This window comes from Lithobates pipiens, unplaced genomic scaffold (genome assembly GCF_037356315.1).
Source record: "Lithobates pipiens isolate NorthernLeopardFrog02 unplaced genomic scaffold, aLitPip1_a1.2 Scaffold_16, whole genome shotgun sequence".
Taxonomy (NCBI): Eukaryota; Metazoa; Chordata; class Amphibia; order Anura; family Ranidae; genus Lithobates; species Lithobates pipiens.
Genome location: NW_027507748.1, coordinates 528,596,093 through 528,615,424, shown reverse-complemented (window position 1 = coordinate 528,615,424; position 19,332 = coordinate 528,596,093). Strand labels below are relative to the sequence as shown.

Genomic DNA, 19,332 nt, shown 5'->3' with positions numbered 1-19,332 from the left:
AGTGATTATTGGTGGTCCCCCTGGAAGAGCGAGGATTAGGGTTTTATTCAAACCTTGCTGCTGATCATAGATGCAGCTCAGAAGAGGGTGTTCTTGCCCCAGGTAAAGATGAGTTTCATAAGTGAACTGATTCAGTTGGTCAAAGCAAAAAAGAATCCTTCTATTCGACTATGCATGAGATTGTTGGGAAAGATGGTGGCTTAATTTGAGGCCGTTCCTTATGTGCAGTTTCATCTGAGACTGCTGCAAAACAGTATCCTGTCAACTTGGAACTAGAAGGTCCAAGCTCTGGACTTCCCAATGCGTTTATCCCCCAAAATACATCAAAGCCTCAGTTTGTGGTTGATATCCAAGAATCTGCAAAAAGGAAAATCCTTCCTACCAGTTACCTGGAAGGTGGTAGCAACAGATGCCAGCCTTCTGGTCTGGGAGCAGTCCTGGAATAAGCATCTGTCCAAGGAAAATGGTCCAAAACTGAAAGGACCTTGCCCATCAATATTGTAGATTTGGGCAGCACGCCTGGCCCTGAAGCCCTAGATGCTCAAATTATGGAATTGTCCTGTCAGGATCCAATCCGACAATGCCACAACAGTGGCCTATATCAATCACCAAGGGTGCAAGAGAAGTCATGCGACCCAGAGAGAAGTGAATCATATCCTATCTTGGGTAGAAGACAACGTTCCTTGCCCATTCCTTGCAGTCTTCATTCCAGGAATAGAGAATTGGCAGGAGGACTAATTGAGTCGCCAACGATTGTCCCCTGGAGAATGGTCTCTTCACCCCGACATCTTTCTGTCAACATGTCAAAGATGGGGAATTCCGGATGTGAATCTGTTTGCATCCAGGTTCATCAAAAAGATCAACAACTTTGTGTCAAGGACAAAGGATCCCCTGGCATGTGGAGCGGATGCCTTGGTTTTTCATGTGGGATCAGTTTTCACTAATCTATGTGTTCCCTCCTGTTCTGCTGCTTCCGCACCTTCTTAGCAGGATCAAGCAGGAATGGAAGGAGGTGATTCTTGTGGCCTAGGAGATCTTGGTAGGCAGAGATCGTAACGATGGCGATAGGGGACCCATGGACCCTACCACCGTGGCCAGACCTTCTCTCTTCCTACCTTATAAACGCTAAATTTAATGGTTTGGCTATTGAGACCCACATTCTGAAAGACAGTGGGCTGTCAGGATCAGTAGTTTCTACTTTGGTTCATGCTAGGAAGCTGGCCTTGAGTACTATTAAAGGCCAGGTGTAGGCCTTAACTGTGTTTTTTCAAGGACCACTTGCTTCACACTCTCTAGTTCGTAGCTTTATTCAGGGGGTAACACGGATTAATCCTCCAGTTAGGTCACCCCTGAACCCTTGGGACTTGAATTAAGTCCTGTCAGCATTACAGAAACAGCCTTTTGAGCCGAAACTAGATATTCCCTTTGACAAGAAAAGTCCTTTTGACAAGGAAATTTGTTTTTCTGGTTGCCATATCTTCTGCAGGAAGAGTATCAGAGTTAGCTGCTCTTTCTTGCAAAGAGCCATATTTGATCATTCATAAGGATCAAGTTGTATTGCGTCCTCATCCTAATTTCCTAGCGTAGGTAGTGTCCGGTTTTCATTTAAACCAGGATATTGTTCTCCCTTCATTTTTTCCAGAACCTCGTTCTGCGGAAGAAAGCTTCTAAGAGCGGACAGGCAGCGTCAAAATCTACTACTTTTAAATAGGTTCATCAAGTGATTGTTCAAGCATATGGTTTAAAGAGGAAAATTCCACCTTTTCATATTAAAGAACACTCCACCAGAGTACTTCCTGGGCAGTGCATCACCAAGCCTACATGGCTCAAATCTGCAAAGCCGCAACTTGGTCTTCAGTCCATACATTTATTATGTTCTATCAAATAGATGTAAAAGGTCATGGGGATATCGCCTTTGGGCGCAGTGTACTGCAGGCTGCAGTATAAGTCCTCTAGTCTCTTAGTGCCCTACTTTTTTGGTTTGTCTCCCTCCCTTCCGTTGGCATTGCTATGGGACATCCCACATAGTAACTACTATGGCTCTGTATCCCATGATGTACGATAAGAAAATAGGATTTTTAAAACGGCTTACCTGTGAAATCCTTTTATTTGAATTGCATCACGGGACACAGAGGTCCCTCCTTTCTTTTTGGTATACACATGTATTTCTTTGCTACAAAACTGAGGTACTCCCAGTAGTGGGAGGGGTTATATAGGAAGTGGACTTCTTGTCTTAGGGTGTGCCAGTGTCCATCACCTGAAGGTAGCCTATAACCCCCATAGTAACTACTATAGCGCTGTGTCCCGTGATGTACATCAAAGAAAAGTATTTTACAGGTAAGCTGTTGTAAAATTTCAATTTTTTATGCTGGTATGTTTTAAATTTATGTTTCAGCCATATATGGGAGCCGCTGGATGTTTAAGGTTCACACCATTTATGTCTAGTCTAGCTCAAGGCTGTTGCATCTGACACTACTCTCTCATATGGCATCCCATGGCGACTCATCTACCTCCTACTGATCTAGGGAGTAGTTAACACTGCTTCTGAGGAATCCAATCAGGATTAGAAGCCTTTGGCTGAAACTTCATCCAAGCCTAAGAACATCATTGGTTCATAATAAATTAGTATATACATACTGGTACATGTTTGTTGAGCACACACATTTCAACAATGCAGATTTTAATAAGCATTTAAAGAGCATAGAATAAATTACATTTGACTGCAATAAATATGGGAGAATAATGGGAAAATATCCCATTTGAAAGAAGGAGGAAGGGTAACGGAATTATTGTAAAGCCCAGAAAAACAGGCTCATTAAAATAGAGTACAAAGCAACATAACACATCTCTGCGTGAAAGTATTTACACCACTGAATTCCCTCTAAAAAGAGCTCTGTAATGTGCCGTAATGAGACAAGAATAGATGGGTAAGGTTTGTGATCTGTAATTCAAAGGGCATAAGAGAAGGGTGGGAGAAACAGCTAAAGTGCATTTAATCAAATAACTGTGTATAATTTCCCTCCTCTCAGAAGGCATTTAGATATAGGTTCATGCTGGTTTGGGAAACAAACTCTTTCTACATCAGAAGCAAACCCACTCATTGAGCAAGAAAGAAAATTATTTTCCTGTTGCTATTTCTAATTTTAAACATTGCAATAATGTTTTCAAATTAAGGAGCTTAAAAAAAAAACAATTTAGCGCTGCTTTTGTCCTGTAATTAAAATTCCCGTGTGTGCATAAACTATGCTATTTTTAACACATATAAGTTATTTAATGAAAATGTGTTTCTAGGAACTAAAGCGACCAGCTGTTGGCTACTGAAAGTTTTTGGTAAAAGTGCTTACCTACTGTATGTGGTCTCAAACACGCTCACTATAAGGTTACTTATCATTGGGACAAGATTTGTGGACCCTATGGGGTTTCCCAGTATGACATCTGCTCTGACATTTGTAGGACTCAACATTATGATACAGTAAAACAAACTGCTTTAGTGCCAGAAACTTTGGCTATATTTTATTTCGTTTTGTCTAGAATAGTAATTTTCTTTGAACAAAATGCAAAGAAATGCATATATAATCTAAACTAACAGATATGGAAGATACAGTGAGGGAAAAGGTATTTGATCCCCTGCTGATTTTGTACGTTTGCCCACTGACAAAGACATGATCAGTCTATATAATTTTAATAGGTTTATTTTAACAATGAGAGACAGAATAACAAAAATAGCCAAAAAAATGTACTTGGAAAAGTTGAATAAAGGTAACGAGTTGAGATTAGGAGCACTCTCTTAAATGCAGTCCAAGGATGTCAGGGACAAGATTGTAGACCTACACAAGGCTACAAAACCATTGCCAAGCAGCTTGGGGAGAGGGTGACAACAGTTGGTGCGATTATTCGCAAATGGAATAAAAAAAACTGTCGGTCTCCCTCGGTCTGAGGCTGTATGTAAGATTTCACCTTGTAGAGTTTCAATGATCATGAGAACGGTGAGGAATCAGCCCACAACTACACGGGAGAATCTTGTCAATGATCTCAAGGCAGCTGGGACCATAGTCACCAAGAAAACAATTGGTAACACACTACACTGTAAAGGACTAAAATCCTGCAGCGCCTGTAAGGTCCCCCTTCTCAAGAAAGCACATCTACAGGCCCGTCTGAGGTTTGCTAATGAACATCTGAATGATTCAGAGGAGAACTGGGTGAAATTGTTGTAGTCAGATGAGACCAAAATTGAGCTTTTTAGCATCAACTCAACTCGCCGCATTTGGAGCAGGAGAAATGCTGCCTATGACCCCAAGGACACCATCCCCACTGTCAAACATGAAGAGGGAAACATTATACTTTGGGTGTGTTTTTCTGCTAAGGGGACAGGACAGCTTCATTGCAACAAAAGGACGATGGATGGGGCCATGTACCATCAAATCTTGGGTGAGAACCTCCTTCCCTCAGTCAGGGCATTGGAAATGGGTCATGGATGGGTATTCCAGCATGACACTGACCCAAAAAACACAGCTAAGGCAACAAAGTAGTGGCTCAGGAAGAAGCATATTCAGGTCCTGGAATTGCCTGTCCAGTCTCCAGACCTTATTCCCATAGAAAATATGTGGAGGGAGCTGAAGATTCGAGTTACCAAACGTCAGCCTCAAAACCTTAGTGACTTGTAGAGGATCTGCAAAGAGGAGTGGGACAAAATCCCTCCTGAGATGTGTGCAAACCTGGTGGCCAACTACAAGAATCGTCTGACCTCTGTGATTGCCAACAAGGGTTTTGCCACCAAGTACTATATCATGTTTTGGGAAGGGGTCAAATATTTATTTCACACATTTAAATGCAATCAATTTATAACTTTTTGCTTTTTCTGGATTTTTTTTTTGTTATTCTGTCTCTCACTGTTAAAATAAACCTACCATTAAAATTATAGACTGATCATTTCTTTGTCAGTGGGCAAACGTACAAAATAAGCAGAGGATCAAATTCTTTTTTTCCTCACTGTAAATGTGTGCACCTTTCATATAATGTATATTTAATGAAAACCATGTTATGTATAGTAATATATAATATACTGTCAATTGTCTTCACTTCTATCACACTATCACAATGGAGACATGGAGAGGGTAGCATAAAGAACTAGTTTTCTGTTACTGGATGAGCCTTTTGCCCCTGTCTCCTGCCTATTTTTCCTGTGATTTGTTTTTTAATTTTGTTTTTGCTTTTGCTTTATTAAAGAATATAATGAATGATTCACATAATTCAAAATCTGGTACAGACTTGACCAATTTAACTGGGTTATCAAAACTCATGAACATAGGCACAAAACATTACTTCATATAGACTATGTTGTTAAAATTAACCGCCACCATTTATTTCTCTCATCCCATAGTAATCTAACAAATACATCACTTTTGCACAGCCCTGCTTATCTTATTTAAGCATACTACAGTACAGCATCCATTGGGGATCATAACACCATCATTTGACTTTGTAATTGCTACAGCAATTGTGCTAAACTAGGAAATTTGATATAGATATCTTACCTAAAGAGTGGCCATGAAAATCAAGAAAGTAATTCATATTCCTAGCAGGTTGGCCCGCGTTCACAGTGTTTTGGTGCGGGACACCGCATTTTTGTCAGACAGCGGGGGACAAAAGCGGGGGAAGACCACCTAGGACAAGAACTGTCTTTTTTGTTTTTAGCGGGTAACTGGTGGCGAGGAAGAAGACAGGGGCGGCAAGGAGGTGGCATCGGGAGAAAACGGCTCGGGGAGAAGACTGGCTCGTGTGTGTGTGTTTTTTTTTTTTTTTTTTTTACATTTCTCTGCTTTTTTGGTGAATAGGTAGGGGTTGGGGCGATGTACCCAATACCCATTCACATAGAGGGGGGGATGTTATCTGGGGGTCCCCTTGTTAAAGGAGGCTTACAGATTACGATAAGCCCCCCACCTGCCGACCCCGACATCCACCGGCCAGGGTTGACGGGAAGAGGCCCTTGTCCCCATCAACATGGCAGCAAGGCGCTTTTTGGTGGGGGGGATGGTATTGTAGCTTGGTATGGTTCGGGGGGGGGGGGGGGGGGTGTGCTTGCTCGTCCCGTCCCTTTCCTGACCTACCGGGTTGCATGCTTGGATAAGGGTCTGGTTTGGATTTTGGTGGGGACCCCACGCCAATTATTTTTTTTGGCATGGGGGTGTCCATCCAAATCAATACCAGACCAAAGGGGGGTCCCACATGGTGTTTTTTTTGGGGGGGGGGGGTTTATCTGCCATTTTTTTTTAACATTCAGCTGTTAACGGGAAAGCCCACTGACAGCTGATGACAGTTGTTAAGGATGCAGTAGTCAGCTTCTGGACCCACTTCTTAGCAACCAATTATACACAGTGAATGTAAAAAAAAAAAAAACACAATTGCGGTAAAAAGCGGTTAAAAATGCAGAAAGCACAGCAAAAAGCACGGCAGGAACGCTCAAAAGCAACATGCATAGATGTGAATCGAGCCTTAAACTGGAGCATGCAAAATCTGGTGCAACTGTACATAGAAACCAATCAGCTTCCAGGTTTTATTATCAAAGCTTATTTGAACAAGCTGAAGTTAAAAGCGGATTGGCTACCATGCACAGCTGCACCACATTCTGAGTGCCCAGTTTTGTTAAAGTAATTTCCAGGGCCGTCTTTAACCACTTCCCGACCGCCGCACGACGATGTACGTCGACAGAATGGCACAGGCAGGCATATTGGCGTACATGTACGTCCCTGCCTTCCCGCGGGTCGGGGGCCCGATCGGGCCCCCGCCCGGTGCCCGCGGCGGTCGGTATTCGTTCGGGAGCGATCCCGGACAAGGGGACGGCCATTCATTCATGGCCACCCCCTCGCGATCGCTCCCGACGAATGAAAATGCTCCGTGACATCACTTCCTCTCCTGTAATGTAAACACAGGAGAGGAAGTGATGTAATCTCTCCTCCGTGTCGGTATTTTTCGTTCCGACACCGAGGAGAGAGGATCGGTGAGTTGCACCAACACGACACTACACAGTAGAACATGCCAGGCACACTCACACCCCCCCGATCACCCCCCCAATTACCCCTGCCCCCCAGTCACAGTGACACCAATGTCATTTTTTTTTTTTTTTTTGCATTGGTGTCATTGGTGACTGTAATAACTGTTAGGGCAGTTAGGGTTAGCCCCCTTTAGTTCTAATGTACCCCCCTAACCCCCCCAATAAAGGTTTAACCCCGTGATCACCCCCCGTCGCCAGTGTCACTAAGGCTGGGTTCACATTGCAGCGGTTTATGAGAACGAATGTGATTCGCACCGCACTGCAGTGCAAATCACATCCGATCTCTGTGCGATTCGAGTTCAGCCATTCGCCGCACCCGCCACACCCGCCGCACCCGCCGCAAATTCGCACGGGACCCTTTTTTTGGTCCGCAGCAGAATCGGATCGCATTGGTGTTCACACCATGCGATCCGAGTTTGCAGATCGCACTGCGATATGCGAACTGATCTGGGGGTGTCATTAACATTTCACTGACACTCCCAGCAGTGCGCATAGGGCAGTGTGAACTGCCGCCGGGAGGCATGCGATGCGGGAACCCGCCGCGGATTCGTGGCGTTCCCGCATCACTCCAGTGTGAACCCAGCCTAATAAGCGATCGTTTTTCTGATCGCTGTATTAGTGTCACAGGTGACGCTAGTTAGGCAGGTAGGTATTTAGGTTCGCCGCAGCTTTTTATAGCGCCAGGGACCCCCATATACTACCGCATAAAGCCCCCTGATTGCCCCCTAGTTAACCCTTTCACCAGTGATCACCATATAACTGTTACAGGTGACGCTGGTTGGTTAGTTATTTTTTTATAGTTTCATGGCACCCGCCATTTATTACCTAGTCTCACTAGTGTACCCCTAAATTTAGGGGTGTCTACTTTCCAAAATGGGGTCATTTGGGGGGGGTTTGTGGCATCTTGGCATTTTATGGCCTTCAAAACTGTAACGCCCTTAGAAAGCCTGAAGGCGGTGCTTGGTTTTCGGGGCCCCGTACGCGGCTAGGCTCCCAAAAAGTCCCACATATGTGGTATCCCCGTACTCAGGAGAAGCAGCAGAATTTATTTTGGGGTGTCATTTCACATATGCCCATGGCATGCGTGAGCAATATATCATTTAGTGACAACTTTGTGAAAAAAAAAAAAAGTTTGTAATTTTCCCGCAACTTGTGGCAAAATATAAAATATTCCATGGACTCAACATGCCTCTCAGCAAATAGCTTGGGGTGTCTACTTTCTAAAATGGGGTCATTTGTGGGGGTTTTGTGCCATCTTGGCATTTTATGGCCTTCAAAACTGTAATAGGTAGTGAGAAGTGAAATCAAAAATTTACGCCCTTAGAAAGCCTGAAGGCGGTGCTTGGATTTCGGGGCCCCGTACGCGGCTAGGCTCCCAAAAAGTCCCACATATGTGGTATCCCCGTACTCAGGAGAAGCAGCAGAATTTATTTTGGGGTGTCATTTCACATATGCCCATAGCATGTGTGAGCAATATATCATTTAGTGACAACTTTGTGTAAAAAAAAAAAATAAAAAATTTTTTGTCATTATTCAATCGCTTGAGGCAAAAAAATTAAATATTCAATGGGCTCGACATGCCACTTATCAATTTCCTTAGGGGGTCTACTTTCCAAAATGGGGTCATTTGGGGGGGTTTTGTACTGCCCTGCCATTTTAGCACCTCAAGAAATGAGATAGGCAGTCGTAAACTAAAAGCTGCGTAAATTCCAGAAAACGTACCTTAGTTTGTAGATGTGACAACTTTTGCGCAAACCAATAAATATACAATTATTGACTTTTTTTTACCAAAGACATGTGGCTGAATACATTTTGGCCTAAATGTATGACTAAAATTGAGTTTATTGGATTTTTCTAATAACAAAAAGTAGAAAATATCATTTTTTTTCAAAATTTGCGGTCTTTTTACGTTTATATCGCAAAAAATAAAAATCGCAGAGGCAATCAAATACCATCAAAAGAAAGCTCTATTTGTGGGAAGAAAAGGACGCAAATTTTGTTTGGGTACAACATTGCATGACCGCGCAATTACCAGTTAAAGCAGCGCAGTGCCAAATTGTAAAAAGACCTCTGGTCATTTACCAGCAAAATGGTCCGGTCTGAAAGTGGTTAATATTGATTGGATCCAGGGCAAAAATTTTCTTTGGGGCCCCCAATGCAATTTCGCTCTCCACCTTCTCTGAGACATACAATAAATAGCAGCTAGACTTAAAATCAGTTTACTGTATCAGATCAGGCAGCGATTACGATTGGTTGCCAGAGGTTATAGCATATCATTACCATTTACTGACTGGTTGCTAGAGGTTACAGCACACAATAAGGCTCACTGATTAGTTGTTAGAGGTTACAGCACATGATTTCTGTTTGTTGATTGGCTGCTAGAGATTACTGTACAGTAATACTACTCACTGGTTGCTATAGGTTACAGAACATCTTCTCCTCACTGCAGGGGGGCATGATATACATATGAATGCCACCTTTATTTACATATCAATGCCGCTGGCCTTGGCTATTTACATATGCATGTCACTGAATCAAAGAGAGAATAGGTTGGGACTTTACATGAGACCACGACACCAGTACATTTGTCTTCATCCCCGATAGTATAAGATCAGAATGGGAGATAGGGGCAAGAGGAGCAATTGGGACTTTACATGAAACAACACGCTATGGCATGATGAGTCATTATGCCATAGCGTGTTGTGGCATAATGAGTCATTAACATAGGGTAAAAAAAATATATATATATTTTTTTTTTATCAGAAAAGGTTTTATTTGAAGTACCACATTACCACAAACACAGATATAGTACAGTGCATTACAACAGATTACAAAACTCACAGTTTAGATTTACCTGTCGACTACTAGTATAAAAGTGACCGTAACCTGACTGGGAACATCCAGTCATAGGAAAGAGTTTTATATTACTAGTGGCTCTGTGGATCAAGAAGAAAACAAGAGGGTGACGGTGGAAAGAGGAAGAGAAAAAAACAACAAACCCCCCCCCCCCCCCCCCCCCGTTCAGAATACACATTAGGTTTGCAGTAAGGGGTGGGATCAATTCCCAAAGCCTTATGATCATAGAGCATCTTTTCAGACTGCACAGTCTAATATCCACTTTTGTTTTCTTATTTTGTTTGTTTCTTTTTACCCCCTTTCTTTTGTGTTCTATATTGGTCGTATAAACAGCTGTGGGTATGGAAATTTCCATACCAAGTTGGTTGTTACCCCTGTATCAATCTATATTGGACCAAGAGGAGCTAACCCCGGGACCTCCAACCAGGAATTTCTATGCTGGTATGTCAGTTTCTCTCGAATTAACATTGCGTTCACACGGTGAACCCATTGATGCTTGGTGGGGACCCTGGGGGTGATCCAGAATTGTGCTATCAATTTGCGAGCTATATAAAGTAGCTGAATAATTGCCGTATGGGCAGCTGGTGCCAGCGTCTCTTCATCCAGGGCAACCAACAAGCATACCACAGGGGTCTTAGGAATGACCACTGAAAACACTTGAGAGATTACCTCTAGGACCCCTGTCCAATATCGGAACAGTTTCTGGCTTTTTCAGAACATATGTAAAAGGTCTTCCTGATCTCTCCTACACTTTGGACAAAGAGGCGTATCTCGCAATCCCCACTTGTAAAGTTTAACAGGTGTTCAATAGGCCCTGTGTAATAAGTATAGGTGCGATAGTTTTTGCGAGGCTGACACTGACACCAGGGGAGCAGAGGCAAGACAAAGGTTCCAGGTTTCCCCATTAATTGGGCCAATATCCTCCTCCCATCCACATTTGCAGGGTATGCCAATTGGGTCCTGTAGCGCATTTAGTATGAGATTTTTTACCTTTTCCATCATAATCATTTGCACAATAGTATGGTCAGTCAGTAAAAGTGGCGTAATCCTAGATTGCATTTGCAGGGCAGGCCTCAGTTGCAGATATTTAAAGAATTCCCTACGTGGGATGCCATATTCTGCCTGGATGTCCGTAAATGATTTAAGAACCTGACCTCTATACAAGTGCTTCATATACTGGATCCCAGCTGCCTCCCAGCTCCTGAACCCTTTCACTTTTAGTAGTTCCCTATATTTTGAGTTCCTCCATATAGGGGTGAGTGCCAAAAATCCCTTTATGCCCAGCAATCGCTTGATATGTGTCCACAGTGTTCTCAGTAGAGTTATAGTATGACCTCCCCTGTTCAGATGCATATATCCTGCCTCCAACGTGGATAGTGCAGGAGAGTCATCTGTTACTAAGCTTAAGATTTTACGGATTGGGTCCGACGAGTCCTTCAAGCCCCACACACCCAATTGTTGTATCTGAGAGGCGAGGAAGTAGGCTCTCGCATGCGGGACCGCCAAGCCCCCTCCTCTTTATTGTATTGCAGGGTGGACAGGCTAATTCTAGCTTATTTTTTACGCCACACCTGCTCCCTGAACTGAGAGTCAATTTTATTAAACCAGCGTCGGTGGATCCATACCGGGGAGTTGTGACATATATACAGAAGTTGTGGCGCCCACACCATTTTTATAAGGTTTGTCCTTCCCACCAATGATCATGGTAGTTTACACCAAATATTACATTTTTCTCTGAGTTTATTCAAGGTTAAGGGATATGTATTGAGATAAATCAGGGGATACCTGTACACCCAGGTAACGGAAGGTGGTTACTATCTGTATCATCGATGCACACAGGCAGGGGGTCAGTCATTAAGTCTAGGGGCATTAATACCGATTTGTCCCAATTAATTGAAAAGCAGGATAGGGTACCGAAGCTTTTAATCAGATTCATAACCGCAGTCAGCGAGCCCTGTGTGTCCCCCAGATACAGTAGGGTGTCGTTAGCATATAAGGATATCACGTCCGTCCCGTGCTGCGCCGGAAACCTAAAATCCCAGCATCTCCCCGCACCCTCGCGGCAAGTGGCTCCAGTGCCAAGGCAAACAGCAGGGGCAACAATGGGCACCCCTGCCTAGTGCCTCTGAACAGTGGGAAAGGTTCAGATAATTCTCCATTAACACTAATTCTGGCAGACGGTCGGGCATATAACAACTTGACCCACCTAATAAAATTGTCTCCAAGACCCACTCGATCCAAAACATTCCACAGGTAAGGCCACTTGGCACTGTCGAAGGCCTTAGCAGCGTCAAGTGAAAGAATGGCTTGGTTGCCAGGATTCTCCACTGGGATCTGGATATTCAGAAAAAGGCGCCTGATATTCTGGGCTGTGGATCTAGTGGGTATGAATCCCGATTGGTCTCCATGAACTAGTTGTTGCACTACATGGGACAGTCTAGTTGCCAACACCTTGGCCAAGAGCTTAACATCAGTCATAAGCAAGGATATGGGCCTGTAAGAGTCAGTGGAAGTGGCCTCTTTACCCGGTTTCAAGAGCACTATGATGATTGCTTCATTCATGGAGTCCGGCAATATGCCGTCTTCCAACGCCCCATTGTATACCTTCAGGAGCATAGGCAATAGTGTGTCCGCATATCACTTGTATACCTCGGATGGGATGCCATCAGCCCCTGGGGATTTATTATTATGGGTTTGTGCCAAAGTCAAGGCCAATTCATCTTCTGTCAGCGGTGCATTTAATAGTGCCGCATCCGAGGCAGACAGTCGAGGCAGCACACACCCATCCAGAAAACTGGTTATGTCATCTTCACTGGGGTGTACTTTAGATTCGTATAGGTCTACATAAAAGGAGCAAAATATTTGGAGCACTGCAGAGGTGCCCATTTGGCTCACTCCCTGAGCATCACAAAGGGAGGGAACCATGGATGTGGAGCCTTGAGCCCACGCTAGCAAGGCCAGCATGTGCCCAGTGGCCTCCCCCTCCTCAAAGTTAGTCTGCTGTAGGAAAAAACGTTGTTTTCAGCTAATTGTAGCGCCAATTGGCTTGACATGGATTGTGCCCCTAGCCAAGCCTTTTTGGTGTCCTTTTTTCGGATTCCCTAAGTACTCTGTAGACCTCAACTTCCCAGGCTTTAGTGTTGGTTTTGATTCTATTAATCTCTGTGATGAATTGGCCCCGTAAAAATGCCTTGGTAGTATGCCAGACAATTCCCAACTGAGCTGAATTTAGGTTATCTTGAAGAAAGAACTTAAGTCTTTCCCTAATCGGATTAGGGGAAGGGAGTAATGTGAGCCAGAATGGGTTGAGCTTCCAACTTCTGGGTTTGTTGTTAGTGGGCAGTTTAATCTCTACCCAAAATGAGGAGTGATCTGACACATGCCTGTCCCCATAACCTGAATCCACAACCAGTGGAAGGAGAGCAGCGTTCCCCAGTCCCAGGTCAATCCTAGACAGACTTCCATGGATCGCGCAACAGCAGGAATACTGTCTAGTATGTGCCTGTTGCAAACGCCACACATCCGTTAGATCAAGTTCCCTGAGCAGGCCCGCAAAGGGGGTTATACCCGCCCCCACGGATGTTTGTAGCAGCCGGCACCGGTAGTTTATCCCAAACATGGTTCAAATAGTTATTAAAATCGCCCACCGCTACCAGCGGCACACCCGGGAACTGCGCCATGAACCTGGCCAGGGTTTTAAGGATTTCAGACGAGTAATCGGGTGGTATATATATATGCCTGCTATAATACATTGCATATGGGGGACAGTACATAATAGAAAGATAAACCTTCCCTCCGAGTCTATAAGCTCCCGGGAACACGTGAACTGAGTGTCCCGACGGATCAGAACACTCACTCCCCTAGCATAGGCCGAGTATGTGGCGTGGTACTGGGTATTATATTCTTTATAGTTAAGGCTGGGGGTAATATGCGATGGGAAGTGTGTCTCCTGCAGGCACACAACCACCGCTCCCATAGCCCTAAGGTGTCTCAATATTGCAACTCTCTTTATAGGATTACTTAAACCTCTAACATTCCATGAAACAATCTTAATGGTTGCCATCACTTAAACGTATTATGAGTATAGATATGACCACAATGGGATCCTTTCCCAGGGGAACAATGCATAAGGTAACCACATGAGGGTATAGGAACACCCGAGATACACCTGGCTTTAGGGATACTGAAAATACCTTTAGCCAGTCCATAAATGTCCATTCTAGTGGAAGGTCTCAGATTAATAGTAGGTCTTTCGGCTCAGCAGCCGTAGTCCCATGGTATTCTGAGGGAAAAGAAAAGAAAATGGAAAAAGGAAAAGAAAGGAAAAGAAAGGAACAACAACTGGGCAGAGCCCGGTAACAATGTTAACGGCTGAGGAGCCAACCGGGCTCTCAGCCTTTCGGGTTGCAGAGTAAATGACCTCCAGGTCTCCTGCCCTGGAGGGGGGAAGGCAGTGGAAACACCCGTAGAAGAGACTTCTAGTTGGTAAGTGGGGTTTCACAATTAGCAGCAACAAGGAACAACTTACAGTACAAAAAATCAAAGTTCTCCTGTCTCCGCCGGATTTGCAGAAGAGTGTCCCATTCTTGTCAAAGATAAAGTACGCTCAGAATTAGGCCGGGCGCTGTTGTCTAGCGTCTTTAAGCGCCCTGTCCTCCCGGTCCAGCCATTGTGCAGCCGCAGCAGGGCGTTCAAAAAAGTGGGTCGTTCCAAGGGCCATCACTCGCAGTCGAGCAGGGTATAGCATGCCATATTGCACATTTAGATCTCTTAGCCGTCTTTTGACATCAATAAAAGTTGCAGTTTTTGCAACTCTGCAGAGAAATCGGGGAACAGTGAGATTGTGGAGTTATCAATCGCCATCTTGCCAGATAGGGATCTTGCTTTGGACAATATCGCGTCTCTGTCCTTATAGTTGAGCAACTTAAATAGAAAAGGCCTAGGATGGTTACCCGGGGGGTAGAGAGCGGGTAGGTACCCGGTGAGCCCATTCTACTGCAAAGAGCGGGGAGAAGGACTCCTTTCCAAATGTGGATATCAGCCATTGCTCTATGAAATCCACTGGGTTTTTACCCTCGTCCCGCTCCGGGATGCCCAGGACACGAACATTGTTGCGCCTCATGCGATTTTCAATTTCGTCCAGACGCATTACATGCTGCTCAATTAAATGACAATTAAACTTCAGATCTCTTTGCATTGGTGCCATGTCATCTTCCACTGTGCTGAGCCTACCCTCCAGTGCAGATGTTCTCTCCCTAAGTTTCTGCATGTCTTGGCGTACGAATGACACCCTTAACTTCGTTAGACAGGGCATTTATGGACATATTGCAGGAAGTGATTGCTGTGTGAATGTCTGAGTGTGGGCTCTGTTTCATCTGTATTGGAGGGGCTAATCTGAGGCCCAGCAGAATTACTTCTAGGAGTACTCGCAGTGTTCCATGAAGGCGACAGACCATTAGTATCCTCCAGGGGGACAGTATCATCCTCTCCAGGTGATCCCTCCATGGAATCCCCGGTGGCAGGCTGGCCGACCAGGACGTCCTTATAGGACCGACCACCGAATAGGAGATTTTTGGGCTGCCTCCTTGTATGTGTCCTTGGCTGTGCGGCGGGAGCCGGCGCCATCTTGGCCCTGCATGTCCGTCTGAGATTTGCCTCCTGTGTGCCTTCTGGACATAGTGGCGGCTGCAAACTCGGGACCGATCAAACCCAGAGTGTCTCCCCATTGCTGTCGGGTCGTTGTCGGGCGGCTACGCGGTCCGGTAACTGCGGGGACAGGATGATTGCTCGGATGGCCAACGGAGCTGTTGGAGCAAGCGTCCTGCTACGTTCGCCGCTAAGCCACGCCCCCCCCAGATAAATATTTATTAATACCCTATGGGAGCATAGTGCATTTGATGATAAAAACATTATAATTCATACATATATGATACAGTAAGACATAATATCAAATCACATTAATAATAAATAGCATAGTAAATAATGTAGCACCTGATCATTGATAATAACCAACACTACCCCCAACAACTAAATAGATAAATAAAACCAGAATAGGGTTAATGACTCAAATATTAGGCACCCATGATAAATATAATAATGCTGTGGCATGACAGCAAGTATATAGGCTCGACGCGTTTCGTGGAAGATGGTCCACTCATCAGGAGCTGTTTATTGGAAGTGCCCAAAATATAACATAATATAAATTGGTAATTAATGGTAATTAATTACACTGGGAAGAGGAGGCACAAAAACCTTAGTGCTAACACTCTTACCCTTAAATAGGTAATACGATGGTATTGAGGCATAGAAAATTGCTGTTCATTGAGTGGGAGGCACCCATGGGGGAGATAGTCTTCACCCCAGGAGCTGAGGTGACCAAGCGGCAACATGGCGGAGCAGAACAGGAACCACGTATAGGATTAGTGATTGAAGAAATGGCTCTATAGGGATTATTGTAGACTCTGAAGCCGGAAGGGTAGCTAGGATGATAATAATTATAATAGTAAGTGATAGTGAGTAAGATGGAAGTGTGTTGTTTCATGTAAAGTCCCAATTGCCCCTCTTGCCCTTATCTCCCATTCTGATCATTTGCATGTCGCTGCTATGTACATATGAATGGCGGTTATTTACATGTAAACACAGGGTCGGCAGGTGAGTCATCTGTACACAACAGTAGGGCAGAGCTGGGCAGCATTAGTAGCAGCACTTCACACTGAGATATCGGGACACAGGAAGGGACTAAAACTTGAAGGGACGAGGGAATTTAAACTGGGATACTTGGCAAGTATGAGGCAGCTGCTTTGGGCCCCACAACAATGACAGGGCCCAGGGCAGCTGCCTCTTTTGCCCTGCCTTAAAGACGGCCCTGGTAATTTCTGTCTCCTGCTTTGTTTCTCTGCTTTCAGCATAAATCACTTCTGACAAGTTTTCCTGATAGCCCTCCAAGAGAAAAATGGTGTCAGGGGAGAGACCTTCACCTGATTGACAGCATCTGCTCTCTTCCTGTGTGCTGTGTAGAAAAGGGGGTGTGTTCCTTCCCTCCAGTCCCCTCTCAGGGAATGTAACTCTGCTGACAGCTCAGACATTTTTTTATAAATGCTGCACTTCGAATGGATGTAGAGAAGAATAGACTACAGATAAACAGGCAGAACTTATGTGGGAGTATTTTTTTTCATCTCTCAGTATCACCTGAGGCCAGTCATTTCACCGGGTATGTGTAAGCCCTTGTACACACGGTCGGATATTCCGATGGACCGTGTTGTCGGATAATCCGACTGTGCGTGGGCTCCATCGGACTCCATCGGAGTATACAGTGGACCAAGTTTTCCAACTTGTCTGTAAAATTTTCTGACAACATGCTCCGATCGGACTTTGTCCGATCATGTGTAGAGAATTCCAATCGGACTAAGTGCCACGCATGCTCAGATCAAATTCCTAGACCAAAGCTATTGGCTACTAGGCTGAATGTAGTCCCGTCGTAAAGAAATAATGTCATCACGTTAAGTACGATCGGATTTTCTGACAACTTTGTCCGACTGTGTGTATGCAACAGTTTCAGACAAAATCCGTTGGACAAAATCCAACGGATTTGGTTGTCGAAATGTCCGACCGTGTGTACAAGGGCTAAGGGTTTACAACCACTTTAATGGTTTGGATTTCAAAAATAGGGTGTTCATCTTTTTTTTTTTTTTTCATGTACCTAGCAACCTCTTAGCTCTTGCAACTTGCAACAATGTTATTGAGAAATTTCCATCAATAGAAGCAGAATTTGGTGCTTTAGAGAAACATTGATTGGGGCTTTGAAGCAGCATTGACTAAAACTATCACATAACACTTTTTTGTTATTTATATCATTCTACTCTACATTCAAACACTATTTCTGTTATCGCATTGATTTCTATTGAACTGATTTGTGCAGGACATGACTGCCAGGGACTTGCTGCAGCAAAGGTACACACTTCCAAATGGTGACACTGCCTGGCGACAATCTCCTTTGGTTACAGCTGCCTTGGAAGGAAAACTTGTCATTCTTGATGGTATTCATCGTGTCAATCCAGGCACTCTATCCATTCTTCAAAGGTCAGTAACTGCTAGCCCTAATTAGCGTTTTAGATGACTAGATAACGCTTAAAAATGATATTGTAAACTGAGATGTAATAATAATAAATTCTTAAATTATGCACTATATCGCCTAAATATTTTTTGTGGTTCAATGATAACAACAATAGATGTATTTTTATACAGTTTTATATTACGTCTAATACTCTGCAGTCAAATAGGTGTCATAGAATGTAGTCCCAGAAAATACTTTTTATTTGTATTGAGCTGTTCTTTTACTTAAAAGTGATGAAAGAATAGGGTAACTCTATCTCAAGTTCTAATAGATATGCAAACAGTTCATTGATGCTCAGTTCACATCTATACTGGTGGCTGCTGATGCAGGAATCGCATCAATATCCGCAACCACCCACAGTGGAAACGCGCTGCTGCGAGAAAATGTAGGGACTGCCATTCATTCTGAATGGCACCCCCACGTATGAAAAAAAGTGCGTTCTGGGGGTGCAGGAACGGCAGGTAATTTGCACGGTCAAAATGACCACGTTTTTCCACACCCTTTTCTGCAGGAAACTCAGGCACGGCAATCAATTTAAATGAATGGGCTGCTGTGCCCCAGCAAACATGGCCCAGACACACACACATAGGTGCAAACCAAGTCTTATTGCATTTTCAAAAAGTCATAGTACAAGTGATGTAAGTTCTTGAGGCTATACTGTATCCTTAACTCCTTCATGCCTTAGGCCTGATTCACACCTATGCATTTTTAATGCTTTTTGAATTTTACAGATTTGCACTACAGTCCATTCACCATGGTTTCCTATGGAACACTTCCTGTAGTGCAAATCTGCAAAATGCAAAAAGCACTAAAAATGCATAGGTGTGAATCAGGCCTAAGGCCGCGTACACACGGGCGGACTGTCCGCCCAACTAGGTTCGTCAAACAGTTTGACAAACAGTCCGTTCAAAATTAGCATGAACGGACTTGACCACACACGACGAACGAACAGTCCGCTGAAAACTTGCGCGATGACGTGAACGGCACGTACGACGGGACGAGAAATTCGACGTCCAATACACTGCAATGCAACCTTCGCCGTGTAAATTCTTTCTGAGCATGCGCGAGACTTAGTTTGTCGAACAAGCCTACACACGAGCGGACTGTCCGCTCAAACCAAGTTTCAGCGGACAGTCTTACGGAAATTCCGAAAAACTTTGTTCGTCAGACTGTCCGCTGAAACTGTCCGCTGAAGCCCACACACGAGCGGACTGTCCGCTGAAACACTGTTCAGCGGACAAAGTTGGGCGAACAGTCCGCCCGTGTGTACGCGGCCTAAGAGCCCTTTTCTGACATTTGTTGCTTACAAGTG

The 19,332-nt window shown here is 44.3% G+C and overlaps 1 protein-coding gene across 3 annotated transcripts in view; it reads left to right on the top strand.

The window, feature by feature from the left end:
• The window catches only part of VWA8 (von Willebrand factor A domain containing 8), a 678,220-nt gene that overhangs the window by 209,394 nt on the left and 449,494 nt on the right, over nucleotides 1-19,332 (top strand). For all 3 annotated transcript variants that reach the window (XM_077483183.1, XM_077483182.1, XM_077483184.1), the window contains exon 14: nucleotides 17,826-17,986. In XM_077483183.1, the coding sequence (XP_077339309.1) occupies nucleotides 17,826-17,986 (161 nt within the window). The remainder of the gene's footprint in view (nucleotides 1-17,825; nucleotides 17,987-19,332) is intronic.